The following is an 18751-nucleotide window of genomic DNA, read 5'->3' as shown; positions in this document are numbered from 1 at the left end:
ATTCCTCCCGGGTTAGTGACATCACCAACCCTAGAATTTACATAAACCCCGCCCCCTGAACACGATTTATAGATTATCAAGACAGAATATGCTAATCAATGACTAGAAGATAACTACACATAAGCTACATAAATTCAACTAAGCATTCAGAAATGTCCTGTTCTACATGTTGTCTCTTCTTCTTGAGTCTCTCCATCATTGTCCGACTCCGGTTTGAACATAAAAGCGAAAAGTTTTTTTAAATTTTCAGTGCATGTGTGTGTGAGGTATAAGGACAGGAGCTCTTGAAGCTCCGCCCCCTGTGCCGGGAGCAGCAGCTCATTTGCATTTAAAGGGACACACAAAACGGTGTGTTTTTGCTCACCCTCAAAAAGTGACAACTTTAACATGCTATATAAAAATATCTGTGGGGTATTTTAGCTAAAACTTCACACACACACTCTGGGGACATCAGAGACTTATTTTACATCTTGTGAAAAGGGCATTATACCACCCCTTTAAAACCATCGAAAATACCAGCTTAACCAGTGCAAATCATCTCAGTTGTCAGGTAAAATCCAGTTTAGGCTAGTTTAAGCTAATCCTACATCAGACTCACCATGCTGATGTGTGTGTACAGTGACCAACAGTTACCACAGAGTAATTACAGGAACACACCCTGCGTCTCTTGAGTTTTCTCGGTAAGTGACTTGACTCTGGTAACCTGAGCTTTCTCACACGGCTATAGATTACCCGTGGAGATGGAGAACCTCAGTGACGATCCACTCAGCTCTGGTTAAATGGATCTACTTACCTGACTTCTACACCATTCCCAACTCCAGGAACCTCATATGTAAGTGACACCTTCAACTGAACACCCAACAGAACCACAATATAATTACTCACCAGTTATACAACCTACAGTGGCCCCAAAAAGTATTCGGACACTAAAGCCACTTGAATCTAAAATGAACGACTGTCATTACATTAGATTCTGAAATAATGTGTGGCTTCTGCAAACAAATGATTTCTAGACTTTTTCTGAGAACAATGACTTTTCAATCAACTGATATCAAGGCCGTTTTTTTTTGTGCATGTACATTATGATGTCAGTTCTCCTCACCACATTCATTGCATTAACTATGGATTTGTGCCGGCCCACATCCGGCCCACATGGACTCCACATGGACCAGATGTGAGCCGGATCTGGGCAACATTAACTATGGATTTGTGCCGGCCCACATGGACTCCACACGGACCAGATGTGAGCCGGATCTGGGCAGACACTGTGTTGCTGTCTGGGACTATTAGGCTTAATTTTGAACAGAATATCTATTGTTTTATCATATAAAACCCAGAGACCATCAACACCTAGTTTGTTATCTAATGCAGGGACTTGAATTCATTTTTAAGTGAGGCTTAAGTGTAAAAATACTTTTCGGGGCCTCTATACACCTTATGTTTAATAACAGCAGGCCATTGAATACGCAAAGCTTCTGGTGTCAGCTACTTGCAAATATTTGAGCTAAAACAGTAGTTCAATGTTGGTATTTGTTATACCTATTATCATAATTATAAACTCACTGGTTTGTAGTGCAAATAATTTCACTATAGTTTGTGGCTACACTTATATTCTTCTAGTTATATACCAGAACGAGAATCTCACAAATGCACAAGAAATCATTTGCTTCTGCATTGAAAGAAAAGGTGGATATAGTGAAATCTGACGCCCCTCCAAAATGCATAAAATGTTTGCAAATGATGTGTTGCAGCGGACTTCGTTCTGCTGATGTGTGCGTCCCAGCAGTGGATGGTGTTCGAAAATGAGAGAAAGGAAGAGTGGATGGTCATGGGAGGAGAGAACAAAGACAACCCGGATCCCATGGAGGAAATGCCCTTCAACCCGGCCCCGAACTTCATCAACTGCAGGTACATTATTACTAATGAATGAGCCATAAACAGCTTTACTAGTCAGGGATCTGGTGCAAAAGGAGCTTTAACACGGCGTATTTTTTAAGTACGGGGGTTTTTTCACTCAGTCTCTTTTTTCACCAAGTCAATATTGATCTTGTTGACATCTTGTCAACATTCTTCAAGTTGTGAAACTCTATTTTCCAGAAACTCTAGAAGTGGTGTTCTCTCTCTCTAGGTCGTATCTGGACATGGCGAAGGTGCTGGTGTTCCGGTACATGTTCTGGTTCGTGCTGACGGTGGTGTTCGTGACCGGAGCGACCCGGATCAGCGTGTTCGGGTTGGGTTATCTCACGGCCTGCTTCTTCTTCCTTCTCTACGGCACACGGCTCCTGATCAAACCGTCACGCACACGTCTGGTCATGTGGGACTGTCTCATCATGTACAATGTGGCCGTGATCATCTCTAAAAACATCCTTTCTGTGAGTGAACACCATTTAACTACGCATAGATCTAACAACTAGGGATGCATCGGTACCAGAATCGGCTCATGATAAAATCTTCATTACACTGTAAAAAAAAAAAGTTGCTGCTTTAACTTTTTAAGTACAATCAACTTTGATGTTTAAGTCATTTCAACTTAAATGACATTAAACTGACTTTTAAAAAAAGTGTTTAAGGCGAGACACGGCAGGCAAAAACATTGTTTTTTTTTCACTGGTCAATTTTGAGATTTTGGGCTATTTGTCTTCAGTAACATGTCTTATTTCAGACTTGTGGTGAAAAAAAGTCTGAAATACACATTTAGGTCTTTATTTTACTACACTTTGTCTGTTTGCGTCTGTAGATTTCTCATAAATTCAACAAAAGTTGGCGTTGTAAATCCTCCCGCTGCTCCGCGATCTCTGTCTTCTCCGTCATCACACACACCGTTAGAAAGCTCTCTCTCTCCTGTACAATGCTGTCGGATCCAAATATGGTCATTTCCTTTTTATCAGCAACCAATCGTGAAAGTAAAAGGGCTGAATGCGCAATCTCATTGGCTGATGATAAATCTTTAAAGCCCATTTTCTCAAAATCTCCACTTCAGTATTAGCCTGGTTAAAACCAGACCATTCTCAGTAGTAACTGAGTTATGGTCTGGCAAAGCTCCATAGACAAATCATTTCCAAAGGGGCGTCACCAACGGACGTCGCTCAAATGCCTCTCGGCGCAATTGGATAGACCTAAAACTCCAAAAACCAATCAGAGCGATCGTCATGTGTAAAGCCATATGCTGCGTCCCAATTCGCCTATGTTACACTACGCCATAAAAGTATGTACTCTTTTTGTGAAGAAAATGTATTTACTTTTGAATGTGTAGCAAAAAAGTAGGCAAGCTTTAGGACATACTACTTCATCATCTTTATAGGACGGATCTGTCGCGTGCGTCCTGTCACGTAAACTGTCCTGTCAATCATCTCGTCACAGTTAAAATCCTCTATTAAATCTAATTTAATTTCCTACCGTTTCGGAGAGAAATGTAGTAGCACGTTCATCTGCCAGTGGGTCTTTCATGGAGACTGTCCTCATGTGTTTGCAATTTGAATATAATAATGCATTTAGTTAAAAGTTGAGTGCGCTTCACCAACGGAGTGGACGTCGCTCAAATGCCTCTGGGCACAATTGGATAGACTAGACCTAAAACCAATCAGAGCGATCGTCATCGTGTAAAGCCCACCTCAACGTTTCTGATTGGTGCCGCGATTTCCACGGCATGGAAATGGGCTTGAATGAGCTCTTTGCCAGACTACTTGCAGAGCAAATCTAAATTTGCCGGAAGTTGTCTGGGTTTTCCCAGGCTACTTCAGTAGCACCTCTATACACCAAACTCTCCAGTCTTGTACCTAGTTATATTGTGAAGACATTTACAGAGAGATTTATAAATATATTATACCTAGCCTGATTTATATAACATTTTATTCCAAAAAACATGGCGAAAATTAAAATTTTAAGGCTATTGTCAGTATATTCTGATTTACAGGATAACAAAAGTAGATATCCATAAATCCCTCTGTAATTTTTTTCCCATCTAATATGTGAACACAATGAAAAAATAATTTTTAACCTGGCTTTATCCAATACTCAGATTTAGTTTTTTAAATTATATGCAAATTAGCGCATATTTCCAAAAATCATTGGGATATTAAGTAAAGATCATGTTCCATGAAGATATTTTGTAAATTTCCTACAGTAAATATATACATTTTTTATTTCTGTGAGTGAATGCTGCACAATCGCCAACATAAATGAACAACTTTAAAGGAGATTTTCTCAATGTTTCGATATTTTTGCACCCTCAGATTCCAGATTTTCAAATAGTCATATCTCGGCCAAATATTGTCATATCCTAACAAACCACACATCAATGGAAATCTTGTTTATTCAGCTTTCAGATGATGTATACATCTCAATTTCAAAACATTGACCCATGTGACTGGTTTTGTGGTCCAGGGTCACATATAGGAACGCATATATATCTGTGGTAAAACGAGGATTCATACAATGCATTTACAATGCAAGAAAATATATATTTGATGAACAAATTAAGCCAACTAATATGATTCATATTCTTTTGGTTTTTCATCCCAATACATTTAAAAATTACAAATGTAGTGAAAAATACATGTATCAGTACTAAGTATCGGCGAGTACCATAAATGAAAGTATCGGTATCGCACTCGTTCTGGAAAATGTGGAATCGGTGCGTCACTGAAAAATGCTGGGTTGTTTAAACCCAACTTTGGGTCAAATATGGACAAACCCAAACGTTGGGTTAAAAATGTAACCCAATGGCTGGGTTTGTCCATATTTGACCCAAAGTTGGGTTTAAACAACCCAGCATTGTTTAGAGTATATTAACAACTACTAAGAGTTGTGTGTGTTGTGTCAGATCCTGGCCTGTGTGTTTGTGCTGGAGATGCAGAAGAACTTCTGCTGGGTCATTCAGCTCTTCAGTCTGGTGTGCACCGTCAAAGGCTACTATGATCGTAAGTCACTTTTCCCTTCTTGTCTGCAGCCGCGTTTCCATCACAGATACGTTACTTTCAGTTACTATCAGCCAATGCTTGTAATATTGGTAAAATATATTTTATTTTCTACATTTCCCTAGGGTTTGTGCACCACATATTTTAAATCTCAGACCCACGGCACAGTCAAATGTAATGGTTCTGTGTGTGTGTGTGTGTTTCTTCCTCAGCTAAATCAGTGTGTGATAAGGATTGCTCTCTGCCTGTGGAAGAGGCCGGCATTATCTGGGACAGTATCTGTTTCTTCTTCCTCCTGCTTCAGAGGAGAGTCTTCCTCAGCTTTTATTTTTTGCATGTAACTTCAGATCTTCAAGCTTCGGCGCGACAGGCCTCTCGGTAAGAAAGAAAGGACAGTTATTTCATGCAATGATGCAACCCATTCGGAGTTAGATGTGAAACATTCCTGCTGGATATATCTGACTTATGACCCTGAGTCTGATTCTTAAAAGTTGATGATGTATAAAGAACCAAAATAGATTTTTTTTTTTTTATGCATATTTTTTAAAGTATGAAGTTTAGAATTTTGTCTTTCCAAGTTGAATGGAATGCAACGAAAAGAGTGAATAAGTGATTCAGGTAATAAGTTGGGATGTGTATAACATAAAGTTTATTTTCTGTGTCTGTGCATTAAGGGGTTTCGAGCTTTTCCGCGCCAGCATTATAAAGAACATGCATTTCCATCAGCAGGCAGAGAAGAAGTCAATTCAACAGCTGAAGGAATCGTGAGTGAACACTTTGCCCTTTTATTTGCCATAATAAAAATAAATGAATGAATAAAAAATAATTTCCTACATATGAAAGCTTATTTTTGCTACAGAGTAAAAAACAGAGAAAGATTATTGCAACTTTTCTGACTTTTTTCCCTCAGAATTCGCAATTGCGAGATACAAACTTCGCAATTCTGAGAAAAAGTCGCAATAACAAGATATAAACTCGCAATTCTGAGAAAAAAGTCACAATTATGAGATATAAACTCGCACTTCTGAGGAAAAAAGCCACAATTATGAGATACAAACTCGAAAATCTGGGGGGAAAGTCACAATACGAGATATAAACTTTGAATTCTGAGGAAAAAAAGTCACAATTATGAGATATAAACTCGCAATTCTGAGGAAAAGTCACAATAACGAGATATAAACTCACAATTCTGATGAAAAAGTCACAATAACGAGATATAAACTTACATTTCTGAGGAAAAGTCACAATAACGAGATATAAACTCACAATTCTGAGGAAAAAGTCACAATAACGAGATATAAACTCACAATTCTGAGGAAAAAAATTAAATTATAAGATATAAACTTGAAATTCTGAGGAAAAAAGTTACAATTATGAGATTAAACTCGCAATTCTGAGAAAAAAAAGTCACAATTACGAGATATAAACTCACAATTCTGATTTTATTTCTCGCAATTCTGAGTTCATAATTTGCATAAACACAAATTGCATAAGCACAAATTTGTGAGAAATAAAGTCCAAATTGAAAGTTGCAATTTTTTTTATTCCATGTTGGACACAAGCTTCCATAACTTATCGAGCTCTAGTCACTCTATATATTCAATCTTCATGTTTCCTCAGGATGAATCGCATACGTGAAAAACAGCAGAAGTACAAGGAAGGACGCAAAACTTCTGATGTAGAGGAGCAGCCCGCAGGTACAGATGCATTAACATTTAAACTAATATAACATTGATCAGCTGTGGTTTAAAATAAGAATGAATAAGTGATGTGATGCATGAAATCTGTAGCCAGGAAATGAGAATGCCACTGCATCAGCCATACATCCCTAATATATGTGTGTGTGTGTGTGTTTCACCTCATAGACGCCAAGGGAAAGAAGAAAGAGAGACAGTTGTCAAAGTCCAAACGATGGCAGTATCCTTGGATGGATCATGCGACTGGTATATGTCAAGTTTAATAAAATGAACATATTATCAGGGAAGCAAAAATGCTGCAGGAGTTTAAATATTGTTGATTGTCTTTGCTTTAGTGTTGCATTCTGGGGAATATTACATGTTTGAGTCTGACAGCGGAGAGGAAGATGAATCCTTTCAGGAGGAACAGAAACCTCGCAAACAAACGGCCTTTCAGGTGAAACGCGCTTGTATTAAGTTTGCTCTCTGTTGTATGTTTGGTAAGGCGGTTGTTGCAGGGATACGTGTGTAAAGTGTGTGTGTGTGTGTGTGTGTTAAATGTTTCCCACAGCTGGCGTACAATGCTTGGGTCACCAGTGCAAAAGAAGCGCTGAAAGAGCGCCAGCAGAGGCAGAAAGAGCAGAGAGCCGAAGCAAAGAAACAGCAAACCTCTCAGGCTTCAGGTTAAACGCAGACATATGAAACATACAGCGATATATTTCCCAGACAACAACATAGTGTCGGCCCAGATCCGGCCCAGATCCGGCCCACATCCCGTACCAAACGTGCCGCACGAGTCCTGAAAAGTGAAGCCAAGAGTCCCAGAGTCTTGATCGCCCCCCGGTGGCTGTTCCCAGTATAGCTCATAAACCCAGAGTCTTGATCGCCCCCCTGGAAGTGACTGGTCCCAGTATAGCTCATAAACCCAGAGTCTCGATCGCCCCCCGGTGGCTGGTCCCAGTATAGCTCATAAACCCAGAGTCTAGTCGCCCCCCGGTGGCTGGTCCCAGTATAGCTCATAAACCCAGAGTCTCGATCGCCTCCCGGTGGCTGGTCCCAGTATAGCTCATAAACCCAGAGTCTTGATCGCCCCCCGGTGGCTGGTCCCAGTATAGCTCATAAACCCCACCTCCCCATGTAGTCTAATGGGACGCGAGGGAAACTAAACAATCAAATTACACTGCAAATACAGTTTTTCCAAAGATGTTTACAGTGTTTCCAAAGATGTCACTTTTCACCAATGGAAGAGAGTGAATGTGTGTCGTCCATCTTTTTTTACAGTCTATGTCCGGTACACACGCATTCCACACGGCCCAGATGTGGGCCGGATCTGGGCGACACTTTGTTGCTTTCTGGGTTTACAAGTAGACAAATCAACCAGTTCCACATTTGATCTTATTACAGTGGTATATTGAGATGTTTGTTTCTCTCAATGGGTATCAGGTGATGCTGAGGAGGATGGAGCGGTTTTTGATGTTGGGAATTCCCAGGAAGTGGAAGAAATGCAAGAGGAAGGAGAAGATGTGGGTAAGTAAGCAATTTTATCCCTGCTAGATATTCCACGCTCAGCTATTATTGGAAAGTGGAAGCATTTATGAACAACAGCCATGAAGTGGAATAACTGGAATAATGAAGTGCTGATGCGCATAGAAGTCGCCAACGCTCTGCTGATTCCAATGCTAAAGCGTTCCAAACTTCCACTGGCATTAATATCAGCACAGAAACTGCGCGGCGGGAGCTTCGTGGAGTGGGTTTCCTCACATCAACAAGTACAGTGCCAAGCGCCACCGGACTCTAGAGCAGTGGAAACCTGTTCTGTTCTGACCAATCACGCTTCTCCGTCTGGCAGTCTGATGCACTGCGTCCGAAATCGAATACTTCCCTACTTTATAGAATGCAAAATACGCCGATAGATTAATATATCCCAATACATATACTGCAAAAAATGCTTTTCTTACTTTGTATTTTTTGTCTTGTTTCCAGTCCAAATATCAAACATTTCTTAAATCAAGATCCATTTACTATAGTAGTAATAATGACATTAGATATTTAGTCTTGTTTTCTGGGGAAATAAATAAAAATGAAGTAAGTTTTTGTTTAAAACAAGCAAAATTATCTGCCAATGGGGTCAGAAAAATAAAAATCTTGTTTCTGCTTGAACTAAGATTATTTTTCTTACCGCATTGGAAGATAATTTTGCTTTTTTTAAGCATCAACTCACTTAATTTTGATTAATTCCCCCGAAAAACAGGACATAATATCTTATGTCATTTTACTCATCATTTTTTAGATATTTGGACTGGAAACAAGACAAAAAAACTAAGTAAGAAAAGCATTTTTTGCAGTGTAGTATTTGAAAAACAGTAGCCGAAAAGTACCCGGATGACCTGATATTTCCAGTGAGATTCTGAAGTGCGCATCCAATGGACTCTTTACTATCCCATGAGGCATCGGGAGAGGCTTTATGAGTGGCAGTGAAGCAACGCGACTTCAAATTCAGATGTAGTTCCTACTCTGACACTATGCAGTTTCGGATGCTCTGTGGGTTTGGCGGATGCCAGGAGAACGTTTCCTGCCCGACTGTAGAGTTTGGTGGAGGAGGGATGATGGTGTGGGGTTGTATTTCAGGGGTTGGACCCTTTACTTCCAGTGAAGGGGAATCTTAATGCTTCAGCACACCAAGACAATGCTCTGCTACCAAATTTGTGGGAACAATTTTGGTGAAGACCCTTTTCTATCCCAGCATGCCTGTGTCCCAGTGCACAAAGAAAGGTCTATAAAGACACGGCTGGATGAGTTTGGTGTGGAAGAACCAGACTGGCCCTAATCTCAACACCTTTGAGATGAACTGGAACGAAGATTGCGAACCAGGTATTGTCGTCCAGCACCAGTGCCTGACCACACAAACCCTCTCCTGGATTAATGGGCAAAAATTTCCACAGAAACACTCATGGAAAGCCTTCCCAGAGGAGTGGAAGCTGCTGTAGCTGCAAAGGGAGACCAACTCCATTTAATGCATTTATTAATTATGTAATGCTCAGGTGTCCCAATACTTTTGTCCATATACTGGACCTAAATAACACATCCGGTTTAATGACACAAACATTTGAGTTTAAAGCAGTAGTTCACTTCTGAATTTAAATTTCCTGATGATTTACTCACACCCACGTCTTCCAAGATGTTTATGTCTTTCTTTCTTCAGTCGAAAAGAAATTAAAAATGGTGATTAAAAAAGTGGTTAAAAAGTATATAAATGTTTATTTAAAAAAAATAAAATGTCCGCTGGTTTGTCTAGATAAGACTCTTATTCCTCGGCTGGATCGTGTCGAGACTTTGAAGCTGCACTGAAACTCACATTAGGACCTTCAACACGTTGGACCCCATTGAAGACACTATATGGAGAAGAATCCTGGAATGTTTTCCTCAAAAACCTTCATTTCTTTGCAACTGAAGAGAGAAAGACATGAACATCTTGGATGACATTAGTAAATTATCAGGAAATTTTAATACAGAAGTGAACTAATCCTTTAATCCTCCCTTTAAAATGGAGATTTATCACCGCCTAACCATAAGCAACTGAAAACAAGCTGAATTTCACATGACATCCTCGTGCATCTTTCTGATTTTACAGTATCTCAAGGCACTGGAAGTGATGTAGTGCAGAGGATTCTGGACATACTGAAGTTCCTTTGGGTGCTTTTCCTAGCAATGGTGGACGGATTCACCATGTGGCTCAACATGCTCACCAAACAGTATGTAGACACTTCGATGGTCCTCTGTGAGGAGCGCTACCTCTTCATCCACAACATCCGCCAGGTGGGGCATCAAAGCAGCTTTACAGTGATAATAGGAAATGAAAGTAACAGAGATTGTTTTGGCTTTACAACAGCTCTAGAATAAAGTCATTGTCCAGCTAATGTTAGTTTCACTTCTGTTGTAAAGATCATTACCCAGCAAGCAATTTTGTGTTTAAAAGACATCTAATAGGCGTCCAAACACAGCCCAGACGTCTAGGCTAAAACAAGGCAAAATTGGAAATTTAATAGACGTCTAAACCATCGCCCAAGAATAGACTACAATTAGATAAAGAAATGAGTGAAGAAATGAAACCAAACAGCTTGTAATCACTGTTGACTTTGCTTACATGATGGAATATCATTATTTTGGCAAAAACAACATGTAACCAAATTCAAGGTTATTTTGGCTAGAAGTGTGTTACTCATAGCCGGACTATATCGGGTCTATAGTTAGCAGGGTTTGAAATTAACTTTTTCACTCACCGGCCAATTTGGCTACTAAATTTTTAAGTTACCGGCCATTCAGAACTTCTACTAGCCAAAAATAAATAAATAACCAAGATTAACTACGTCACAGCTGTATGTATTATAAAATTTGGATTTCATACATTCATTTCTTTTTCAAACAAATCCCGTCATCCAGCAACTCCTCCATTCCTCTTTCATCCTCGTCCTTTTCACCAAAAACATGTTTTAGGAGGACAGATCAATACAGTACAGAGAACATCAAAACAATGTGGGATGTTGGAAAATAACTGTCTTTTCTGTTCACCAAATGCTGTTTAATCTTCGCTATTGCTATATCCGTCCTTCGGATGAGACGTAAAACCGAGGTCCTGACTCTATGTGGTCATTAAAAATCCCAGGATGTCTTTCGAAAGAGTAGGGGTGTAACCCCAGCATCCTGGCCAAATTTGCCCCTTGGCCTCTGTCCATCATGGCCTCCTAATCATCCTCATATACTGATTGGCTTCATCACTGTCTCCTCTCCACCAGTAAGCTGGTGTGTGGTGGGCGTTCTGGCGCAATATGGCTGCCGTCGCATCATCCAAGTGGATGCTGCACATTGGTGGTGGTTGAGGAGATTCCCCACTTCTATGTAAAGCGCTTTGAGGTCTCAGAAAAAGCGCTATATAAATGTAACAAATTATTGCGTAAATGCAAATGAACAAGCGCCGTTATTTGTTGCGTAGTGACGAGTGTGTTCAAGTACGCCAGATCTGAGCAGATTCTGCGCAATACGCTGTATTTAATATATCATGATGACTCACGAGTATTTGAGCTAAATCTGAACAGAATTGTCTTCCCCAGTAAAGTGAGTAAACATAATAAGTAACGCCAAATTTGCTCGTGATTTGACAGCGTTGCTCGCCACAGTTGATTTATACCCGCATTTGGCGGGTGTTCATTTTAATTCTATTGCTTGCTGGGTAGATATTCAATTAGGGTCTCATACACGACACCGTTTTAACTGAAAACAAACAGAAAACTTTTAATGTGTTCTGGCCGTTCATTTGCACGACAGCAGTGTTCACTCACCCAAACACACCTGACCTGTCGTTGTCATTGTTCTCATGAAGTTTGTCGTCCACAGACACTCTCCCGAGAGCCCACGGAGGACCAGCTCTCCCAGGACAGTGAGAATCTCACTGTCGAGACCTGTCTCGATGAGACCGACACAGACAACGCTCGCTTCAGCAGCAACGCCAAGTGAGTCTGACCGGTTCCTGCTTTTATACAGGGTTCGTACACTGCAGAAAATGCTTTTCTTACTTAGTATTTTTGTCTTGTTTCCAGTCCAAATATCAAAAAATTCTTAAATCAAGATGCATTTAAGTAGTAAAAGGCCATTAGATATTAAGTCTTGTTCTCTGGGGAAATAAATCAATATTTAGGGAGTTGTTGCTTAAAAAAAGCTAAATTATCTGCCAATTGAGTAAGAAAAATAATCTTAATTCAAACGGAAACGAGATTTTTTTCTTACCCCATTGACAGATAATTTTGCTTGTTTTATGCAAAAACTCACTTCATTTAGATTTTTTTCCCCACAAAACAAGACATAATATCTAATGGCATTTTACTTATCTAGTAAATGATTCTTGATTTAAGAATTTTTTCATTTTTGGACTGGAAACAAGACAAAAATACTAAGTAAGAAGTTTTTTTTGCAGTGTATTGAAGGAGGTATTTTGGACCAATGATATTTCAGTGTGGGTTATTATCCAGCGGGATAGATACCAGGAGTCCAACAAAATGCCTATATTTTTCTGTCATTTATGACCAAATGTCCCATGTCTTTGCAGCGTGGTTGAGTTGGAGACACTGGGTGGTTTTGCGAAGGCCCGTGACTTTAGCAGCACGACTCTGTCTTCTGAACTCACACTTGATCTCGATACAGAACCGTTTTTCAGCCAACACCCTCGACGCTCCAGAACCGCCAGCGAACTGCTTTCTGACAGGTGATATATGACATTACTGTATGATCCTCTGCGCTTATTAAAGGATCAATCTCATGAAAACATGTTTGGATCAGTTAGAAATTATATTTTGAAGAAAGTCTGTTTTATGACTATGTCTTCTTAATTAGCTTCTTTTCATTGTATAGCAGTTTGAGCTTACACTTTATTTTGATGATCCACTTTAGACATCCTACTAACTACAAGTAACTTTACAACTACATGTCAACTAGCAGTCATTATAGTATTAGTAGACTGTCTGATGATCCACTTTAGACATCCTACTACCACAAATAACTTTGCAACTACATGTCAACTAACAGTCATTATAGTATTAGTAAACTGTGCTTAATATCTGCTAACACTTTATTTTGATGATCCACTTTAGACATCCTACTAACTACAAGTAACTTTGCAACTACATGTCAACTAGCAGTCATTATAGTATTAGTAGACTGTCTACTTAATATCTGCTAACACTATATTTTGATGATCCACTTTAGACATCCTACTAACTACAAGTAACTTTGCAACTACATGTCAACTAGCAGTCATTATAGTATTAGTAGACTGTCTACTTAATATCTGCTAACACTATATTTTGATGATCCACTTTAGACATCCTACTAACTACAAGTAACTTTGCAACTACATGTCAACTAGCAGTCATTATAGTATTAGTAGACTGTCTACTTAATATCTTACACTATTTTGACAATCCACTTTAGACATTCTACTAACTACAAGTAACTGCAACTACACTTTTTCTACTAACCTGAACCCTAACCTGACAGTCTACTAATACTCTAATGAGAGTAAGTTGACATGTAGTTGCAAAGTTACTTGTAGTTAGTAAAATATCCAAAGTGGACCACGTGAACCCAGTTTGGTATACTCTGTCTTTGAATTGCTTAAATAAATGTATAAATTCAGCATTAGCAGAGCAAACGTGATGCATACATAATTAAATAATTTTGTCATATTACATAAATGAGAATTTGGGAGAAAATGTGTATTAATGGTGTTAAAGGTGCTTTGTGTAATATTTAGGAGGATCTGTTGACAGAAGTGCAGTATCATACACATAACTATGTTTTCAGTGGTGTATAAAGAGCTTACATAATGAACCGTTATGATTTATTAGCTTAGAATGAGCATTTCTCTCTACACACACCGAGGGTCCGCTTACATCCACATGTGTCTACGGTGGCCCTGAGCGGACAAACGCGTTTCGTCACTATGTTGTTCTTCATGATAAGAAAAGAGCTAAAGCCAGCGAATAAAACACTGACACAATGATGAACAAGTAACAATAATATTCACAATAACATAATTTTACTGAATAATAAAGTAAACATTTCTTAATTTATCTTTGTAAAGAAACCTCATTGTTTGACTGGCTACTCTCTGCTCTCTCAGACGACGACATCACTTCCTGTCGGCCACCGTAACTTCTGTTGGGTGCAATTCACAACCTCACCACTAGATGTCGCTAAAAATTACACAGTGCACCTTTAAAAGGTACTAAATAGGCTGAATTTTCTTCATGTAAAATGACTAATGTCTTGTCTCTGTATTCTCTGGTTCAGGCCCTTCAGTGTTGAGGAGTTGATACAGTCTCGTGAGTTTTACTCGACTCAGAACCGACTGCTAAAGCTGGTGTTCGCGCTCTATAATGTTCTGGCGGCTCACTCCGAGCTGGTGTGTTATTTCATTATCGTGCTCAATAACCTGGTGACGGCCTCGGTCGTGTCGCTGGTTCTGCCGGTTCTGGTGTTTCTGTGGGCCATGCTGTCGGTGCCACGACCTTCCAAGAGGTTCTGGATGACGGCCATCGTCTACACTGAGGTGGGGAGAACACGCACGACATTTCTAAAACTGGCTTGGTGATTTAATGCCAAGCCAGTATAAGTAGTATACTTATATAAAAAAAATACTTTTTTTACTCAGATAGAAAAGAAAAAAAAAGAAAAGAAAAAGAAAAAACCTTTTCCCCTTTTTATTTTGATTTCATTTTTATTTTTACATTTTTAGATTATTTTTGTTTTAATTAAATGTTTTGGTAACACCTCATAAAAAGGTTCATTAGGTAACTACCTTAGTTAACATGAACTAAGAATGAACAATACTTATACAGCATTAATTTATCGCACAGCATTTCTAAAACTGGCTTGGTGATTTAATGCTTCAGATGATAAAAAAATAAACTTTTTTCCCATTTTATTATTGCGATACTCTAAGACATAATAGTAAAAGGTTAACAAAAAATTTACTGTTGATTAAAATGCTAAATTTAGTATTACATTGGTGTGTAAATGAATAGTCTTGGACTTGTGCTGGAAACCCAAAGCACAGGACAATAGAGACACCAGAATAACAATATTCATGATTCTGAAGATGAAAATACAGGATTATTTTAGATGAATATGTTTGCACTCTTTCACTGACTAGATATATTTAAAATAATGTCGGCCACTTTATACTGGTAAGAACTTTGCCATTATCAGGACCCACAAATATTCCCCATTGCATTATTATACATTATATTCAACATTATATATAGTAGTTTAATGCAGTTCTGACACTAAAACTCTGAAAACTTGAATTTTTTCTCACACAGTAATTTTTATTTTGTGTGAACTATCCACGATACATATTGTTGTATTTTTGTATTGCGACACGATATATTATTACACCCCTAATACTTACTGCTTTTTTTTTTTTTACATTTTATTTTATTTCAAAAAAAAAGTTTGCATACATGTTTTTTGTTGACTGTCATATTGTCAGACATATTGGATGCATATGTCTTAGTACGATAATATTTAAATGCTTAGTTTTATGATCAAAACATAAAATGCAATGCAATCCATTTCTCAATGATTGAGAGATAAATAAACCTTCCTCAAAAACCTGATGATCATATTTGAGACTCAATGAAAATAATATATAGATAATCAAGTAAACCTGAGTTGATGCTTGATCTTGAAATATTACTAACAATTTAAAAGCTAAAGATTTCAAAGCTGAAAGACACGTGAAGCGCGAGCTGAAGGAGGACGTTTGTACAATCACTGTATACTAGAAGACTTTTACTGGCTAAAAATGTCTAAACTATCAATCATACGACAGAAGGCATAAAGTGTGAGATAGTTTTGATCATGTTTATCATGTAGAGGCATTAGAAGTGTTCTCATTAAATATGATACAGCCGGCTTTATAGAGTCAACATGTCGTCCTAAAACGGCTACTTTTATGAAAGCTTTGAAACTTTGCATATTAAACGATTGCATTTGGACGATATTGAAGAAAATATGCGATAACTCATTAAATAATGCGATATGCGATATGATAATGCTTAAAGTGTGTAAAATAAACTTAAACTATCTTTAAAATACATTTAAAATGATATAACCTACATGCGTGTTTCACATTCTTTTAGTGATGAGAAAACCTCCCTCCAGCTTCTGCCAGTGAACATCAGTGTTTTACTGTAGCGTAAGAAGTGTTACTTTAACATCAGTGTAAACCTCGGGGTTCAGGGGTTCAGGTTATCCTACATTAGGGTTATTTAACAACACAAACTGAATAATCAAATGTAATAATAAAACACTGCTTAGTTTTCACTGTATGAATTAAATATATCCTGATTCTTATTAAAGCTACAAAAGTTATTCAGCTGAGAGTGAGTGATTTTCTCTTCGTCTTTTGTTCATGACTCCAGTTATTGCAAGCCGTTGCGATACGCATATCACGATATATACATTTGCGATATTTCGATAATGTCGATATGTTGTGCAGCCCTAATAACTGAAGTGTGTGTGTGTGGCCTGATGTGTTTCCCACAGGTCATGGTGGTGGTCAAATACCTGTTTCAGTTCGGCTTCTTCCCGTGGAATAGTGATTATGAGCTGAAGCTGAACGAGGACAAGCCCTTCTTCCCTCCACGGATCCTCGGCCTGGAGAAAACCGACAACTACATCCGTTATGATCTTCTTCAGCTTCTGGCGCTCTTCTTTCACCGCTCACTTCTCCAGGTATTCAGACGAAACGCTCACGGCGTTTAGCTACGTTGAATAAAGTCAGGGGGGGTTTTTTTGCGCAAAAAGTATTCTCGTCGCTTGATGAACTTAAGGTTGAGCCACTGTAGTCACTTGGGCTATTTAACGATGTCTTTACTAACTTTCTGGGCCGGCAAGTTTCAATCAACAAATTAAACTCACTCATACTGGCATAAATTACTAAAACGTCATTCGAATTTGACAAATAATACATTTTATGCAACAATGCAGGGGAAACTGTAAAATGAACTGCAGCAGTGCTAAACTCACATCATACAACACTCGAACTATAAATGTGTGAATTAAACTCACTGAGACTATCGACAGTTTCTTTTCCATGCATCATTTTATTATATGTGTGTGTTTACAGTCAAATCATATAAAACAGTGAAATCGCCCTCGAACTCTTCTTGCCTGCACTCGGTGACGGTGACGTGAGCTCCACTGAAAGTCTTCTTTCCTATTGGTTGTCGCTCGCGAAAATCACTTCTCATTTGCATAAAGTTTAAATTTCTGAACTTTTGTCGCGTGTCTTGCATCGCTTGACACGCCCACATTCTGTCGCCAACGGTCACCGTCGCTCGTGTCGCCGGAAGTCGCCAGCGCTCCAGTGAAATTAATGGGATCGTGTCGCTGCCAAGGGGGTAATCCATCAGCCGGAAACTGAAGCTTCCCCGGGCGCCGCCATTGATTAGCGGACCATCACCTGCTGTTAGCATTCCATTGACTCCCATTCATTTTGGCGTCACTTTGACAGCGAATAACTTTACATCTGAGGCGTTTAAAGACTCCATTTGTCCATTATTTATTTCTAAAGAAACACGAAAATGTATAAAAGGCTCCATTACCTTGTATCTTACGTTATGGCCCCGTAGAAGCAGTTTTTGTAAAAACAGGCTAACGATTGCGTCATAACCACACGACTCTCTGTCGAGAAATTATCGTCTGGACAGGAGGAGAAGCTCACGGGCAATCGGGGGGCACATCTCGTGGCACAGCTACTAGAAGACAGACAGGTTGCTCACGTCACATCTACGTCGTCAAGCTCAGTTTGAGTCTGCGCAGTACGCTCAACCATCAGGAAGAGTGCTTCTAATTGACTTCACTTTTCTCCGCTGTGTCCATTTCTTTTACTGTCTATGGTCGCTGCGTGTCGCTGGCGGTGTGAACGGGGCTTTAGGTAGTTAATGAACCTTATTGTAAAGTTTCCCATTTTTGTCTTTGCGTCTCTCAGCGTTATGGTCTCTGGGACCAAGAGGGCCCTCTGGAAGAGAAGAGCAAGAGCAAGAATGAACAAGATGAGAAAGTCTTTCAACTCTCGGATGAAGAGGAGCCCGACACGGAGGTTATGTCAACGACACCGTCCGCAGAATCACCGACCGATGCTGAGATACACACCGCCCCGGACCCCGACACACACACACACACCACAGAAACACTCGACCCGGACCCCGACACACACACTGAAACACTCGAGACCGCGAAGGAGGAGGGAAAGAAGAAGAGTCGCTTCCTTCGCTTCCGCAAGAAAAAATCCTCCGAAATAGGTGTGTTGAAAAACTGGTTTATATATGGTGTTGGGAATCGAAAATCGATGCTTTACTCTGGAATCGGATACGGAAGCTTGTTTCCGGCACAGAATAAAACATTTTAAAAGATAATTGCGACTTTTTTATCTCACAATCTCAGAATTACGAGATATAAAGTCAGAATTGTGAGATATAAACTCACAATTCTGACTTTTTTTCTCAGAATTGCAAGTTAATATCTCACAATTTTGACTTTATATCTCGCAATTGCGACTTTATATCGCAATTCTGAGATAAAAAGTTAAAATTGCGAGAT

At 39.2% G+C, this 18751-nt stretch overlaps 1 protein-coding gene across 1 annotated transcript in view; it reads left to right on the top strand.

Moving 5' to 3' along the window:
* Positions 1 to 18751, top strand: part of piezo1 (piezo type mechanosensitive ion channel component 1 (Er blood group)) — a 139274-nt gene that overhangs the window by 102799 nt on the left and 17724 nt on the right. The window contains exons 23-39 of the mRNA XM_082160880.1: positions 728 to 832; positions 1752 to 1908; positions 2129 to 2372; positions 4823 to 4919; positions 5129 to 5294; positions 5591 to 5680; positions 6537 to 6613; positions 6782 to 6859; positions 6949 to 7049; positions 7164 to 7275; positions 8036 to 8119; positions 10224 to 10408; positions 11984 to 12099; positions 12693 to 12848; positions 14435 to 14693; positions 16694 to 16882; positions 18141 to 18453. Of these exons, the coding sequence (XP_082017006.1) occupies positions 728 to 832; positions 1752 to 1908; positions 2129 to 2372; positions 4823 to 4919; positions 5129 to 5294; positions 5591 to 5680; positions 6537 to 6613; positions 6782 to 6859; positions 6949 to 7049; positions 7164 to 7275; positions 8036 to 8119; positions 10224 to 10408; positions 11984 to 12099; positions 12693 to 12848; positions 14435 to 14693; positions 16694 to 16882; positions 18141 to 18453 (2529 nt within the window). The remainder of the gene's footprint in view (positions 1 to 727; positions 833 to 1751; positions 1909 to 2128; positions 2373 to 4822; positions 4920 to 5128; positions 5295 to 5590; positions 5681 to 6536; positions 6614 to 6781; positions 6860 to 6948; positions 7050 to 7163; positions 7276 to 8035; positions 8120 to 10223; positions 10409 to 11983; positions 12100 to 12692; positions 12849 to 14434; positions 14694 to 16693; positions 16883 to 18140; positions 18454 to 18751) is intronic.

The sequence above is a fragment of the Leuciscus leuciscus genome (assembly GCF_965113295.1).
Source record: "Leuciscus leuciscus genome assembly, chromosome: 2".
Taxonomy (NCBI): domain Eukaryota; kingdom Metazoa; phylum Chordata; class Actinopteri; order Cypriniformes; family Leuciscidae; genus Leuciscus; species Leuciscus leuciscus.
Note: the sequence above shows the minus strand (reverse complement) of the source record. Positions and strands in the feature narration are given on the sequence as shown.